This window comes from Hyperolius riggenbachi, chromosome 9 (genome assembly GCF_040937935.1).
Source record: "Hyperolius riggenbachi isolate aHypRig1 chromosome 9, aHypRig1.pri, whole genome shotgun sequence".
NCBI classification, from domain to species: Eukaryota; Metazoa; Chordata; class Amphibia; order Anura; family Hyperoliidae; genus Hyperolius; species Hyperolius riggenbachi.
The window spans coordinates 191,166,853-191,183,940 of record NC_090654.1 but is presented as its reverse complement, the minus strand read 5'-3'; the positions used below and the strand labels follow the sequence as shown (position 1 = coordinate 191,183,940).

The following is a 17,088-nucleotide window of genomic DNA, read 5'->3' as shown; positions in this document are numbered from 1 at the left end:
TCTATTAGATTTTTTTTATACCGCTATACTATTCCTGTGATCTTACCAATTTTACTATTTATTTTTCCCTCTTCATTGTATTTTGCCATTTTAATCTTTTACTGAATGTGGCTATTGATGGAACTGTCTAAGGTACATGTATGTTCTTATGCAGGTACATTGAGGGCGACAGCTTCTTGTGCGACTGTCATCTGAAGTGGCTTCCTCCGTGGTTGGCCGGCAGAAAGCTGCAGACCAATGTGAAAGCAGTTTGCTCTCATCCAGAGTCCCTGCATGGGAAAAGCATTTTCAGTGTCCCGGCTAAGGATTTTCTGTGTGGTAAGATCCATTTTTGTTTTCTTATTTGTGAAACCAAAAGTGTGAGAGAGCCTGAGACTTTGTGAGTTTAACACGTGTTTATATCAGTTTCACTAAAGATAAATCTGGAAAGCCGAATGTTTTACTCGGCTCGCCAAGAGAAATACAAACATAAGGAGAAGAGGGAGATCAGTTCACCAGGAAAAAAACTTCTCAACACAAGACCTTGGCCGCCACATAAAGGACTTGTAAACCTTAGACACAGTTTTGTCTGCTGGACACCCACCTGCACACACCTTCAACAGAGCTGGACTGTTGGCCACATTGGAATATTTTGGCTGCCAGCCTGTTATACTGGGAATACACGGGTCGATCCAGTTGCCGGTTAGCCGCCGGATCGACCCCAGCCGCGTATCCCTAGCATTATACTGCTTGGATGAAAAGTTGTCTGCCTATAAGAATACTTAATCTCTTAATCACTACCACCCCATAGCATAATTTTATTGTACCTGTTAGTAATGTAATTCAGGACCCCTGCAGTGAAATGGATTTAATGCTTTAAAATAATGCTAGTGAGTTGGATCACCCACCTATCAGATACTCTTTGGAGGAATTTCCAGACCTGAATTATGTTATGTAGAATCCATGAGGCAGAAGGGGACATGTCCTATGCTACTGTAATTTCCACAAAGCTAGCTTGTTGTTAATTATTACCAAATCCAACAGCTTATTAGTACTTGAAATTGTTTTAGTGAGATACTGGAACTTTGGTTCAGCTGAATGAGTGTTGTTGTTTTTTCTCGTACCTGAACCCAGTTCCTACCTGTAATTTGAGCAAGTCAGCACTGTGCACTGCCAGATTTACAGCAGAGTGATCTTTTGTTAAAGACCATCTCTGCTTATATCTTGCAACCTAGGCTTGTGTTATTATCTCGGCTTGTGTTATTATGACAGAACCTGATGCATCGTGGGAAATGCTATTTTTCAGTCTATATAGTGTCACACTGGTACATAAATCTGGTAGTCATTGCTTATCACTGATGATTATCGACTATAATAGGGATTGTGGGAAACTTTCTTGACACTTATAAAAGGGGCGATAACTTAAGCTGGTTGCCCATTTTATAAATTTAGTGATGAGGTGCCCATTAACAGTACAATATTTTCCTCAGGTGCGATCTTTCAATGAAATTTTTACATTCAAATTGTACAGAAAACCATGCTGTAGTTGAAGAAAATCCATGTAAAATGATTCTCTGGTCGATTGGAATAGAAAATTTGTTAGTTGGAAAGTTGGATTTTGAATTATATCTGAAGAGAGAAAATGCCCTAGTCATCCGGTTTATATATACAATCGATAATTCCCTTCTGATTTACTTTTGATCCTGCAAATGTAATCGAATGATCACATTGGATGAAAATATTGTATGGTTAATGTGCACCTATAGGCTGATTGCCACCATTATAATAGGGTTTGCTTATTGTATGCACACAGACACACACATATGTGAATCCCCCGCAGCCCACCCCTGTGCTGAACACACAAGACCTCAGAGCTTCCTGGAGACACATATGTACCTCACATGTGCTGCTTGCTGATCACACCCAAATCCAAGAATTCCTCCCCTTTGAGGTCCAGCTGGCTCACAGTGCTGGACAGCTGAAAACACAATTAATCCCCCACAGGATGAGGCCTACAAACAAAAGGTTTAATTAAAACAAGGTACAGGGAGATCAGCCTCAATTATATCTGTTATTGTTGCAGAAAGGTACACGGCCTGAAACGTTTTGCATTGCTTATTTTGTTTACTAATTTCTGCGTTCCGAGGCTGGAACTCAACTCGCTGAAACAGATTTGTCATTTTGTTCCTGAATTTTGCCATGTGGTGCGGGGATCTGTTTTCAGGAATTCTCATCAACTCCAAGGCGGCTGGATACATATACCCTACATGTTTTTTTCCATTAGCTTTTTTTCATTGCATTAACTTGCCCCTGAGCATCAGCTATATCTGCGATAGATTCAGAACATATTACCATTGTTATTAGAATATCTACAGCCCTTTCTGAAAACAGAAGTATGTTCATGGTGCTCCCTACCTGCAACTTCTCCCCACAAGTGAACAAACTTATATTTTAGCTCCTGGGGCTGGTCTCACATTTAACCCTTCGACTGCCACAGACATCTATAGGTGTTGTTTGCTTTCGCATCTATACACAACAAGCATTTTAGTACAAATCTACTTTCACCTACAGTGAATGTCTATAGGCATTTTTGTGTCCCCATATTCCTTTGCGACGCACATATAAAAGGCATATAACGGTTTGGCTGAAGTGCTGACTTTGTACTTTACCTGAAATATGCAGATAATTCTAAGATGATGCAGCTTGAAAATGGACCAATTAAATGCTTTTACTGCAAGATTTGATTAGTCCATTTTACAATAGATTTTCACAATAGCATAATTCTGAATCCTCTCAAATGTATTTGTACCTCAATAACATCCCTACTAACTAATGTGGACTTTGGTACATGTAAATTTGGTCAAGACACTTAATAAACCTGATTCAAAAAAAAGTTGCCACTGGCCTGTGCTAAACGCATAGAAAAAAATCAAATATGCTCTGATAGCCTAAGGGCTCTTTCACACTAGAGGCTGCGGTAGAAAAGGCTGAAAGTCAGCCTTTTGCTTAACGCCAATACATAGCGTTTTCAAAGCGTTTTCAAAGCCTTTTGAAAGAGTTTTACAGCCCATATGAAAACGTATTTTTTTTTTTCTTCTATAAAAATAAGTGAACAAGATAGCTGTAAAACGCTTTGAAAAGGCTTTGAAAACGCTGAAGTTGGCGTTTTCCATTGACTATCATTGAAACGCCAACAGCCAACTTTGGCTGTTAACAGCCCTGAAAAAGCTCCTGGGAGCGTTGAAACGCAACGCTTCAAAACGCCGAGTTAGATGTGAAAGGTAAAATGAAAGTCTATGGACTTCCTTTTACCTAGCAAAACGCCAACTTCAGCCGTGGCGTTAAAACGCCGAAAAATCCCTCTGGTGTGAAAGGGCCCTAAGGGAAATGTTTGTCTACAGGTGAAACACGGAAAATTAGACTATTGTGCAAAAGTCCGTTTATTTCAGTAATTCAACTTACCAGTAAAAGGTGATACTAATATATGAAATCGGAATCCTTTGCAGGTGTTTTGGATAAATTGGCTAATTAGAGTCTGAGACTTTGAGCCTAGAATATTTATCATTTTGGGGTTTTCATAAGCTGAAAGTCATAATCCTCAAAATTATGATAAGCGAAAACAAGAAGGCTTGAAATCTCTCGCTTTGTATGTAATAAGTCCAATTCATATATTAGTTTCATGTTTTAAGTTGAACTACTGAAATAAATGGACTTTTGCATAATATCCCAATTTTTCAAGTTTCACCTGTATTACCGTCGCTCCACTGATCATACAGCCATATTAAACACAGACAAACAAACACTGAACATTTATATTGCGCTTTTCTCCTGGCAGACTCAAAGCGCCAGGGCAGCAGCCACTGCGACGCGCTCTATGGGCAGTAGCAGTGTTAGATAGACAAGGTCTCCTGCTGAATAGATGCTGGCTTACTGAACAGCCAGAGCTGAGATTCGAACCCAGGTCTCCTGTGTCAGAGGCAGAGCCCTTAACCATTAAACTATCCAGCCCCACCATATTGGGGTCTTTCAGCCTGATACTGCAGTTAAATTTGGTAAAAATATTCTATAGGAAGGCATAAGACTGTATTGGACAGGTAAAACTCAGGTGAGCAGTTACAGGATGGAGACGCAGAGCGTTACAGATTTTTGTTACTGGTTCTCTTTTGTAAAAATATCACTTCCTTCTAATCCTGCTTTGCTTTCATATGTATGGTGTTTGTAGTGGAATAGCATGATATGCATGGTCACAGAATGATGGTGAACCGCCTCCTTATTTCTTAGATGACCTCCCTAAGCCGCAGATCACCGTTCAGCCAGAGAAGACAATGGCGGTGGTTGGTAAGGATGTCCGCTTCTCCTGCTCAGCAGAGAGCAGCAGCAGCTCACCCATGACCTTTGTGTGGAAGAAAAACAATGAGATTCTGCAGAATGCTGAGACTGAGAACTCTGCCATCCTGAAAGAGAAGGACAGGGACATCACTGTCTACACCACAATCCTGCACCTGCGCAATGTCACCGCTGAGCAGAAGGGACAGTACCAGTGTGTCATCACCAACCACTTCGGTTCAACGTACTCCAACAAAGCCGGGCTGGTTGTTAATGGTAAGTCAAACCTAATTTTACCATTTTAACCCATTAGTAGGTTCAATAGAGTTGTCTAAGTGCACTGCTGTTGACCTTAGTTGGCAAAACTCTGCTGTAAATTCTTGGAATGCTTTGGTCTCTTACTACTAGCAGAAAATATAGAAACTGCAAGCAGGAGTCTTCTGTTATTGTCTCACACTGCCCCCTAGTGACACGTGGCCATACATACACTTTACAGCAGTACTAATTAGAAGCATGGAAATATAAGAAATAAAAAAGTGCTAAAATAAATTGGGCGGGAGCACTTACAAGCCTCTAAATAAATTGGCTGACAAAGGGTTAAAATACTTTCATCTGTTTGCTGTGGTGCCATGCTATGCAGTTGTATATTAGAGTGCCAAAATCTTACATGGCGCTATACAAGTAATTAGTACAAAATCTATTAAATGGATGAACAAAAACCATATAAATATCAAACGCTGTAAAAACAGCGCAGGAGATTTGGGCGCAGCCGGCGCCACCTTAGGCCGTAATAGGAATTAAGGCTATAGCTGTGCTCAGTGAGTAATTGGGGCGCAGTCAAAAGATAGAACACAAATTACTAAAAATAAAAAAAAATGTAATTCAGCCGCCAGCAATAGCTGGAAGCCGAATTACATTTTTCCCCACTATCCATGGCGGCCTGGAGGGGGGAATAGTAATTAACGCTGCCGAGACTTGTGCAGGAACAGGGTAAGCTGTTTATAGGCTTTACCCTGTGCCCAATTCTCCCGCCCGCTGAACAATAGGTATGCATAAATATACGCAGTGGTATAGAACACCTTACATTGTACATATAATATGGAGGAGATGCAGTAATAATAAGATGCAATAGGTAAGAGAACTCTGCCTATGTGAACTTTCTGTATATAGGAAGGTTTTTGGAGTGGATTCACCAATCGTCAATAAACGTATGTGCGCAAATAGTGCAGGACAATATTCACTGGTATTTACACGAGTGACGAAGCGCTGATTGTAAACAATTCGCGGGGCTGTACTCCTTTGGCTATATATACTGGGGGAGGCTCTCTATACTGGGGGGCATCTTGGCTACCTACCTGTTCTTGGGGGTAGCTACCTATACTGGGTGGGTATACAGGCTACCTATTATTATGGGGGGGGGGGGATTATTTGCAGCTTTTGGCCACGAAAACTTTAGCAGCACCCCTGACTTTCTATGCCAAGGTGTGGATGCTTAATAAATGGCGATAACAGTTTAACTAGGAGCATAGAGACTAGAATCAGCTTTGCTTCTGGGTGCGGTATCAGGATTAGAAAACATTTTGCACCTGCAGTTAATTAGAAATAAATTGATGCTACATGGACATTATTGTGCCAGGGTCAGCTTCTCCATATTTTCTGTTTGTTGTTCAGTTAATGCCGTTTCTGCTGGCAGGTGAGTTGGTTTTCATTCTTTTCTCTGCTTCCTCACAGTTCTACCATCGTTTACCAAAACTCCGAGAGACAGCACCATACGCACCGGCACAACCGCCAGGCTGGAGTGTGCAGCGAGGGGCGATCCCTCCCCAGAAATTGCCTGGCAGAAGGATGGTGGTACAGATTTCCCTGCTGCCAGAGAGCGGCGCATGCATGTCATGCCGGATGATGACGTCTTCTTCATTACCGATATCAAAATTGAAGATATGGGGGTGTACAGCTGTACCGCACAGAACCCTGCGGGATCCATTTCTGCCAATGCCACGCTGACCATACTCGGTGGGTTTCATGGAAGCTACTGGCATAAAAATAATGGTACTTTTCCGTTAGCTGGGCGCATCCACTAGGTGGCGATAATTACTATTCCCCCTCCAGGCCACCATGGATAGTAGGGAAAGATGTAATTCTGGTGGAGTATTATCGCTACATAGTGGATGCGCCCGGCTAACGGAAAAGTACCAAAATAATACAATTTGTATTTATCTAATCAAAATTCATATTTTGTCAGTCTTGAATAGTCAATCCTTGTGTAAAAAATAAGAAAAAAAACATATTTGACTGGCATTGGGCTGCATCAGTTTGCATATAACTCGTTACCGTATTTTATAGTTTTGTTTTTCTCTCTGCAATACAGGTAGTCCCCGCCGATACGAACGGCATGGATTCTGTGTTTCCATAGGAACAAGTAAAAAAAAAAAAATTTTCAAATTGAACTTCGTTTTTGAGAAAATCGATTTTAAAATAGTCAAAGAAAAAATGGCTTTTAAACTTGTATAAGCAGGTACAGAGGGCAGGTGGGACACAGTGGGGGCCACTGGAGGCACAGAGGTGGTATAGGGGACAGAGATGGCACAGTGTTCCGACTTAAGAACAGATTCAGGTTAAGAACGAACCTACAGTCCCTAATCCGTTCATTAACTGGGGACTACCTGTATTCCTTGCTCTGGTTTTGATAAATCTGCCCACTGTTTTCTGAATAGTGATCCTATGTAAGCGTTTCCTAGCAGATCTCATCTGGATATCTTAATAACTTAAGCCTTTAACCCATTAACTACAGGTTAACGTTAAATACTTTTTGTATAGCTAACCTAGAACCGTTCTGTAAACTGGATGTTCTGACTTCAGTGGCTGAATGTGTGAGTTACTAGTAACGCCCCAAATCATAGCAACAGACAGGCTATTGGAACTTTAAAAGGGTACGATAATGGTGGCAGCTTCCATATTCCTTCTAGTTAAAGTTTCATTTAGTGAGTGATTTAACAGGGGATGCGTTAAAAAAACAGCATTAATTAAGCATCTTATGCTTAAAAATGAATGTTATCAATATTGCAGGTAGCAGATTAATTATTTAAGTAAACCGGAGATGGGCATACTAAAAGATTTTATACTCACCCGGGGCTTCCCTCAGCACCATGAGCACCGATGCGTCCCTTGCTGTCCTCACGAGTGCCTCAGCCACGCCAGTCGGGCCCTTCTGCGCATGTACAGAGGGTCTGCTCATGCGCAGAAGAGCCAACTAGCGTGACTGAACCAGATCACTGGGACCGAAACCACGCGCATGGAGGCACTCGGGAGGACGCCGAAGGACGCTTCAGGGCTCATGGGGCTGGAGGAAGCCCCGGGTAAGTATAAAACCTTTTAGTGTGCCCATCTCGGGTACACTTTAATTCTTATATCAGCTGGATTTTACTAATACTATAGCAAATATTGGAATATGGTACATTAGAAGTTTTCTGTAGCATGGAAACAGCATTGCGTAACTTAGAGTACCCCTTTAACTGTGTCTGTGGGTTTGTGTTTTCAGAGATGCCGTTTTTGGCTCACCCATTGGAAAACCGTAAAATGACTGCAGGGGCCACGTTGGCACTGCAGTGTAAGGCTAATGGAAGCCCATTACCGCGGATAACATGGCTGAAAGGAGACGAGCCTATTGTTTTGACGGAGAGGCACCACTTCACTTTAGGCAATCAGCTGCTCATCATACTGAACGTGGTGCAGGAAGACGCTGGCAAGTATACCTGTGAGATGTCCAACACGCTGGGCACAGAGCGCGCTTATAGCCAAGTAAGCATCGACACCACATCCAGCTGTCCACCAAAGATGGAGGGGACCATGATATTCGGGGTCATCACCATTGCCGTGGTGTGCAGCATCGTCCTCACCTCCCTGGTCTGGGTGTGCATCATCTACCAAACCCGGAAGAAGAGCGAGGAATACAGCGTCACCAACACAGGTTATTATCGGCTATTACTAAAGCCAAAATAAACCCAAATTAAAACAAAGCAAATGTTATTAATGGTCAGGTTGATGATATATAAGTGTATAGGAGCAACGTGATGGGCAGAATACTTGTGTCATGGACCAAATGTGCTTGACACTGCAGTATAACTTGCTTTCTCTCATCTGTGGATTGAGTTGGTGGGCAGTTGCGACCATGTGACACACAAAGCAGGAAGAATAGATGGCAAACTAGATTTCCCAGCATTCCCACAGAATGCATGTCTACATGAGGGAGCACAATAGTTATTGTCAGAAGAAGGTGGTGAGCAATTGTACGCTCTATCTGGTAATAGGAAGTTAATCGGCCGGTGTGGTCTTAAGCCCCTATGGATAGGTGCACGGCTGCAGGCAAGCAGAGCTGCAGAATGAGTTTTTCTATTTGAAAGGTTCAATTTCAAAGTTAATAGTTATCATTTAATCAAAACTAATCATAATGATTGCTTAATTAAGTACCCCATCCTTATGGTGATGCTTCTTTATTGTCCAGTCAGCAGGATGGGGCGTGTCAGTGATCAAGCTGTATTGCTACACTGCAATGAAGAAAGTGAGGTTATTGAACTTCTTGTGTGCCATTTAATTATTAAGTCCAAATAATAATAAAAAAAAAAACTGGCATTTCAAGTACTTGGGCATGCAAGTTAAAGTATGGATGTTTTGGATACTTTTCTATTTACTTGGGAGTTCTGCTTTACTGAAGCACTCCAACCATTTGTCAAAACTGCTGTTGGAATCCATATATTTGAAGTGATTTACCCTTTCCAACCAGAGGGTGACATTTAGATGTCCCATGAATGAGCAGAACCCTTCTGAACGTGCCCTGCCTGGTCACTTCTGTTCCTGTAAATAGCAAAGCAGTTTCTGTGTTGCATACCATACTACAGATTGTGTTTACCACAATTTCTGTATCTTACTTCACAGATGAAACCGTTGTGCCTCCAGATGTGCCGAGCTATCTCTCCTCTCAAGGTAGGATATAGTCATAGAACATGCTCAGGGATCACAATTGGGGCCCTTGACAAATAAATATATGTGTCTGTTTTAGCACTGCCAGGTGTGATGTCACGTGCTATATGATAAATGATGGTCTCTTGTTCCAGGCCTATGTTCCAGTGACAGCACAGGGCATACTGATGTGGAGGCTTGTAACACCAGCCATAGACAGCCGCGGCCCTGCATAGGGTGCAACTCTAACGAGCCGTGTAAAAGCGCCAGCGGGTTGTTCAGTACAGACAACACAGGTGAAAAATATTCTGAATTAATCTAATGTCGTTACAATCTTTTGTAAAGTGTACCTGAGGGTGGGTGTGTGTGTGTGTGTGTGTGTGTGTGTGTGTGTGTGTGTGTGTGTGTGTGTGTGTGTGTGTGTGTGTGTGTACCGCATACAGAATACAAATAACTAGGCTGTGTTCCTTTTCTTCTTTTTTTTTTTTTTCTTGCCTGAAAGAGTTAAACATTCAGGTATACAAGTGACAGTTCGGCTAGACCGCCCACTTGTGATAGCAAAATTGCTCTCAAACTTAAAGGGAACCAGAGACGCCGGACATAGAAAAAGAAAAAAGATTTCATACATACCTGGGGCTTCTTCCAGCCCCATAAGCCTGGATCGCTCCTACACCGCCATCCTCCGCTTCCTGGATCCGCCGGTACCGGGTCCCGTCACTTCCGGCGGACGCTGCCAATTGTCCGCATCACAGGGGCTCCCAGCATACCCTTACGCGTGCGGCTGCGCAGTATGCAGCCGCACGCGTAAGGGTATGCTGGGAGCCCCTGTGATGCGGACAATTGGCCGCGTGCTGACGCCGACTGGCCGAAACTACAGGACCCGGAGGATGGCGGCGTGGGAGCGATCCGTGCGTATGGGGCTGGAGGAAGCCCCAGGTATGTATAAAATCTTTTTTCTGGCGTCTCTGGTTCCCTTTAAAACAGAGTCATTCTAGATCGATTAGGGGGGAGCCATTTTGGACCATCACTTTTCTGTCTTGAATTGCTCTGAAAGTGCTGTAGGTTCCGCGTTTACAGTTTTGGCAAATCACAATCACTCTGTGGGCTCCGCTCCATTGACTTTAATTAGCTTAGCGCTTTTAGAATTGGTGGCGATTCCAAAGTGCGGCTAAAAGCGTTCTAATTGGCTAAAAGCCTTTTCTCTAGTTGGATTATTGTGTAACCTTCACTAATATGGAATTACTGCCATAAAACTAAGTTCTGGCAGTGAACAGCTCCTTAAGTGCAGGGGATAGATAAAAAAAAGTCAATCGTTCATAAATTTTAGCAGCTCTGGGACACTGGAAGACGGTGTCAAAGAATGTGCCATATAGCTGAGACAATAAAATATTACTAAAACTGAAAAAAGTCATTTTTAGGAGGTGGAAGAAGATAGATACAATTGTTAACCTCATTGGTTTACTTTCGCCTGAGGTTTACTTTAAGAAAAACATAAGGTTACAATGTTGTTCATTTTTTTATGACTGCCTTTCTTTCCCTTTCCTATTTTCCCTCAAAGGCCACCTGAAGCAATGGAAGCTGCTATACGTATTTTTTTTTTTTTTTTTTTTTTAAACAGTTGCCTGGCAGTTTGAACATTCATGCATCAGTAGTGTCTGAATCACAAACCTAAAGCAGGTATGCAGCTACTCCAGTCTGACTTCAGTCAGAGCACCTGATCTGCATGCTTGTTCAGGGTCTATGGCTAAAAGTATTAGAGGCAGAGGATCAGCAGGCCAGGCAATGTGCATTGTTTAAAGGGAAAGAAAAAAATATGGCAGCCTCCATAACCCTCTCAGTTCAGGTATAGTTTAATAACACGGGTACAAAAGATCGGAGCTAGAAAAGATGTAGACTTCCCTACTCTGTTAAAAAAAGTACCTGGTTTAGAAGGTGGAGAACCAAAACCAATAGAGGACCATATATATATATATATATATATATATATATATATATATATATATATAAAACAACTCCAGTATCTCAAATCCATTTTTATTCCCAGCACAAGCATCCTAGCCTGCAGCTTACCGCTGCTCTGGACAGAGAGATTCAGGAGAGCAGTTCCATGGGGCTCAATGAATGATCACAGCAAAATGTGGGTGCTCTTCCTGTGCTGCTTGGAGATGCATAGTCTGTGTTAGAGGTACAGAGGATTGTGAATGGGGGTATTTTGGTGCATCATTTTTGAGCAGAAGAGGCCTAGGTGTTGCATCACCACCTGTATTCTTATAGTGTAATCAGTGTTGGGTGCTGCTAAAAACGACACTACCACTAGTACCACTACCTCCCAGTACTATTCCCACTCCACTTCACGTTCAGTGTTGTTACACCTTACATATATAATTTACCTCAAATATACACAAAACAAAGCAGACCTGTACTCAGAACTTCCTCCCTACTCTATAAGATGCACAATAGTATAATCATTTTAAAAGAAAAACGTTTGTTATAGCAGATACACATCCTGAAATAAATCTGCAGTGGTTCTACTTCCTGCTTTCATGTAAGCAGACGTATTGTTAACATGTTGTGTTTACAATTAGATCTATGCCGTGGCAGTCAGCAGACACAGCTGAGGGATCAAATTACAACTTGTGCTAAGTCACAGATATGGGGGAATTAAACAGGCTAAACTCTCTAAATACATACAGGGTGCATTTCTCTCTGTTTTCCTTCTGTCCTGTATACCCACAACAAGAAGTTTCAAACAGGCCTCACTTGCCAATATCAAAAAGGTTACTTTATTGTGAATAAGACAATCAAGAAGTTGTGAAAACAGTTCCACTACATTTAAAACCATTTAAAACACTCAAAGAGCTCCAGAGAGTGCACAGCAGTTCCCCACCTCATTTGCTCCATACATACACACAGCCCATTCATCCCACAGGAATTAATGCATGCATTATAGTTGTTGTCATGACTCAAAGAAAAAATTGCACGTGCAAAAAAATCCACTATTGGCTGAAAAGGTTCCAGACCTTCAGAGTCCAGTAAGAAACATGCTGTCTCCAAGTCGGAAAGTTGTCACTGTTATATCTACAATCCTTTAGCCAGCAGCAACCACTGTTGTGCACAAAGATGCAGTCCAAGCACAGCCTTCAACGTTAGTAAGCATAGACAAACAATGGTTAGTTATTGCAACAGATCTGTAGTTTCAGCATAGCGTTAAACATGCGTATCATGCACAGCTAGGGTCAGAGAGTCCGCTTTGTTCATCAATCTTGTTAGGGGGTTACTATGACTCAATTGTATCAATCCCCCAAGAGTATACGATACCTCTCTTTTGGCATTACTCAGCACTGCATAGTCCTGTGGATAGTTGCCGTGTGGTTGATGTGGTAGATCTACCTGCGCGCGCCCACGTGGCAGCGCAACAGCGGGGATCACACTCGCAGCGGTATGGAACGGGGTGGTGGACGAGGCCGGCCTCAGGTAGCTCCTCCCACCGACATGTTTCGGCCAATGGCCTTCCTCAGGGTGTGGCTTAGGGTGAGAAGGGGTGGTTTCTCCCTTTATACTTTGAGGCTCTGGTCACATGACTTTTCTACAGGCGCCATCTTTGTTTCTGGTATCTTTGCCCAAACTTCAAAAGGTCAGGTTTGTTCCACATATTTTTTTTTTCAACGTTTCACCATATACTTGCTTCAATAATTACTATCAGGACATTCTACATTTCTCCAAGGGAGATTTTAGTGTTTTAGAGCCTTAGTCAGCAGACACAGCTGAGGGATCAAATTACAACTTGTGCTAAGTCACAGATATGGGGGAATTAAACAGGCTAAACTCTCTAAATACATACAGGGTGCATTTCTCTCTGTTTTCCTTCTGTCCTGTGCAAGAGTTCAGGTCCACTTTAACAACAAAAAGAACAGCGGTAAGGGAGTGGGGAAATACTCAATCTGCCTACAAGGAAGTTAGACCTGATGTCTTTTAGAGAAATAGACAAATGGTAAACTAAAAATTAATGTACACAAAAAAATGCATTATTTTCATTTTGACAGGACAGCTGATGTCTTTTCTGGTTTATAGAAGGTGCTCAGTACCAAAGGGTTTAACGAGGAGATTATGAGAGCGTTCTTAATCCCAAGAAATAGAACAATTGTAGTAAACTGTAATGTTACTGTCCCTGCAGGCTATAGGTACCAGGTGGTATGCACAGACTGCTTGGAAGGCCGTGCCACGTATAGCAAAGACCCCGACTACTGCCCGCAGACTTTGCCACCTCTGGATTGTTCATATGAAAGGCCTAGAAGTGTGCAAGACACCTACAGAAATGCAGCAGAACATTCTGGAACACCAAACTGTCATCCGAACATAGGACCTCTGAACTACAGCAAGATGGAGGAATGTGACATTGTGTATCCCAGCAACCACGAGAGGGTCCCTCTCTTCAGCGAACAGCAGACACGTGTACTGGTGTCTGATGCACAAGGTAATGGTCAGGCCATGTTTGTCTGTACTTTCCTGTTGTCGTACTACAGATGTTCACCAAGATTCATCTATTAAAACTGGGGAAAATGTGCTTCTGTTGCTCCTAACAAGCATTCCTGTTTATTTTATAAATTAAAAGTCTACCCAAAACCATTTTTCTTTTGTAAAGTGTAGGGAGCGGTTTCAGCCTCTGTAAGGCTTTTATGCTGCGTTATCATTGGGTGGGATTTTCCTCCTTTGCCTCCTGTTAGAAGTGGTCAGCGCATAGATGGTGAATTTCTCAAGGAGAATTTACAGAAACCTACATGGCTAAATGATCAGGTGACTGAATTGTACTGCTTTGATTAGCTGGACCTGATGAGCATGCCCGTGCCAACATAAGTGAGACATAATCACCTGATAATGGCCAGCCAATCAGAGAATAACAAATCTGTCACCTTTCCAGATAAATTCTACTTGATCACTTGACTGGCCACTAAGACAGGAAGTGAACTTTTCTAGTTACAGTTATGGGATTTGGGGAAATTTTCTCTAACTTGCTGCCCTGTCCCCAAAAGGGGACACAAACGACAGGTTAAACAGGACCAAGAAAATAAGTTTTCTAGACTTCCACTATGATTGAATGGTAAAAAAAAAGATGCAGTTTATTACATGTTGTAGTAGCATGTAAATGCTTGTTGGGGGCACATCACAGTTCAGGGAGGACTTCATATGACATGAGAAGAGGTGTATAAAATACAGAAGAGAATGAGGTATGAGGGGTATGTAGAATACAATGGGCTGAATGGCTTGAGTTTCAAAATGCATAAAACCTAGTAATGACTGAGTTATGCAGAATGAGTCACATAGGACTGGAGTTTAATGAGGCATGAGGTACAGAGATCCCTGAGATACAGTGATGGAGAGATCAGTGATTACAATATCAGGTGGGTGCCGGGTGCAGAGTAAGGCATGCTAAACATTAACCTAATAGTAAACCTGTAATTTAAAATAGATACTTACCATAGTAGAGGGAAGCCTGTTGATTCTCCAGATGCACCTCACGTCCTCCTCCAGACCACCGACCCCTCTGTAATTTCACATCTGTGCTGTCCGTGAACGAGTGCAGCCGCACTGTGCAGGGCAGTAGCATGAAGTCGCTCAGGCAATGCTTTTTCCTTGCTACTGCACAGGCTCCAGTGTCCTACGGTTGCGCCGTGTGGCTCCACTCATTCACAGATGGGGAGACAAACTGGTTTGGGGTATCTCAGGGCTAAATCAGTGGAGGGGAGAGGGATGATCCAGAGGCTTCCCTATACTGAGGTAAGTACCTTCAGGTATTTGGGGAATTTACCTTCCTTCAGGTACACTTTAAGTGCATGAGTGGGATGCAGTCGTGCTGCATTTTATTTAAGCAGATGCTGCTTGTTCTAGTTAGCCTCCGGATTGATTGTGTGTGGCCCTGTGATAAAGGGGTCTGAAAGAAGAATTGCTGCTACAAGCATCCTGTACCGTAGCACATGGAGATATAGCCACCTCTATAAACAAATATGTCCAGAGCGACCACCAGCTCAGCTTTCGTTGCATTGCATATTGAAGTTTCAAAGACATGGCATGTTGTTTCACACTCGCTGCCCGTTTTACATGCCTCTTTGGTGACTTCAGAAACGTTTAAACTGTATTAGAAGTTGACGAGTCTTCTTTTGACCACAGCTTACAAATGAAATAAGACTTAACCACCCTGGCGGTTTTGACGAGATCAGCTCGTCCAGGAAAAACTTGCTGAAAGAGGTATTGACAAGCTGAGCTCGTCAATACCGCCAGGGAGATTTCTTGTTTCTCTGCCCCGCCAGCTGCACTTTTCCCTCATCACAGGGATTCCCCAGGATGGCTGGATGCCTGTCAGCACACTGTGGGTAGCGATCTGTGCTACCCACAGCATACAAAACAAGCATACAGCCACCCTGGGAATCCCTGTGCAGCCGGCGGGGCAGAGAATGTGCGGGGCTGTGCAGGGTTTCCCCTTCTGTGTCGGCAGGCTGGTGCGGGGATCCCCTCTGTGCGGGGGGGGGGGGGTGTCCCCCTTCTGTGCTGGCTGGTAGTGGCCGGCGGGGATCGCCTTTGTGCGGGGGGTGTCCCCTTCTATGCAGGCTGTGGGTGGCCTGGTGTCCCTTCTGTGTTTGTGTGTGGGGGGAGGGTATCCCCTTCTATGGGGCTGGTCGTGGCCGGACGGGGACACCCCCTTCTGTGGGGGGGGGGGTGTCCCTTTCTATGCAGGCTGTGGGTGGCCTCTCCCGCCTCTTCTCCTATCCCTCCCTCCCGATCCCCCGTGCCCCCCCTCCCCCCGCCGCCGATCCCGTGTCCCCCCCAGTCAGAAGCCCTGCTCTACTCACCTGAGGGCTTTCTCCTGCGCCGGCCACGATGGACACCTTCCTCCTCCATTGCCGAAGTCCCGGGCTGTGTAATTACAGTACGCGGCTTGGTGACGTCACCAAGCCTCGTAACTGTAATTACAGAGAACACGAGGCTTCGCGATGGAGGAGGAAGTGCGCCACTTCCGCCGCAGGAGAAAGCCCTCAGGTGAGTAGAGCAGGGCTTCTGACTGGGGGGGGGGGACACGGGATCGGCGGGGGGGGGGACACGGGATCGGCGGCGGGGGGACATGGGGGATCGGGAGGGATGGGAGAAGAGGGAGAGGCCACCCACAGCCTGCATAGAAGGGGACACCCACCTCCCCCCCACCCCCCACAGAAGGGGGTGTCCCCGTCCGGCCACGACCAGCCCCCATAGAGGGGATACCCTCCCCCCACACACAAACACAGAAGGGACACCAGGCCACCCACAGCCTGCATAGAAGGGGGCCCCTCTGCACAGAGGGGATCCCCGCTGGCCACTACCAGCCAGCACAGAAGGGACACCCGGTCACAGTCAAGGGGGATCGGGGCAATGGGAGGGGCAGAGGCACCCACACACCTGGCTCCCTATACATCTGACTCCCTAGACCTGGCTGCACATCTGGCTCCCTATATACCTAGCAAAACATCTGGCTCCCTATTCCTGGCTAATACTTCTGGCTAACTATACCTGGCTGCACATCTGGCTAACTACCTGGCTGCACATCTGGCTAACTACCTGGCTATACATCTTATACTCACCATTGGCGTGCTGATCCCTCGTTGCGTATCTCTGACAGCTTCCCCAGTGCCTTCTTCCATGTCCCTTGGTGGATTTTGCTTCTCCCTCGGCGATCACATGTCCCCTGTCGATCGGCGTTGATGGCACCAGGGTCACACAGCATCATCATCAGCATCTCGCAGCAAACACTTGTTTATTTTATTGAATTCAATACAATAACCTGTATTGAATTCAATATAA

The 17,088-nt window shown here is 44.1% G+C and overlaps 2 protein-coding genes across 3 annotated transcripts in view; one reads left to right on the top strand and one right to left on the bottom strand.

Moving 5' to 3' along the window:
- The window catches only part of LRIG1 (leucine rich repeats and immunoglobulin like domains 1), a 151,691-nt gene that overhangs the window by 131,209 nt on the left and 3,394 nt on the right, over positions 1 to 17,088 (top strand). For both annotated transcript variants that reach the window (XM_068253823.1, XM_068253824.1), the window contains 7 exons: positions 155 to 318; positions 4,261 to 4,581; positions 6,037 to 6,318; positions 7,844 to 8,272; positions 9,238 to 9,285; positions 9,417 to 9,557; positions 13,436 to 13,735. In XM_068253823.1, coding sequence (XP_068109924.1) covers positions 155 to 318; positions 4,261 to 4,581; positions 6,037 to 6,318; positions 7,844 to 8,272; positions 9,238 to 9,285; positions 9,417 to 9,557; positions 13,436 to 13,735 — 1,685 coding nt within the window. The remainder of the gene's footprint in view (positions 1 to 154; positions 319 to 4,260; positions 4,582 to 6,036; positions 6,319 to 7,843; positions 8,273 to 9,237; positions 9,286 to 9,416; positions 9,558 to 13,435; positions 13,736 to 17,088) is intronic.
- SLC25A26 (solute carrier family 25 member 26) overlaps positions 8,778 to 17,088 on the bottom strand; it is a 293,689-nt gene continuing 285,378 nt past the window's right edge. Inside the window, exon 11 of the transcript XR_011024033.1 lies at positions 8,778 to 8,849. The gene's annotated coding sequence lies outside the window, so the exon portion shown is untranslated. The remainder of the gene's footprint in view (positions 8,850 to 17,088) is intronic.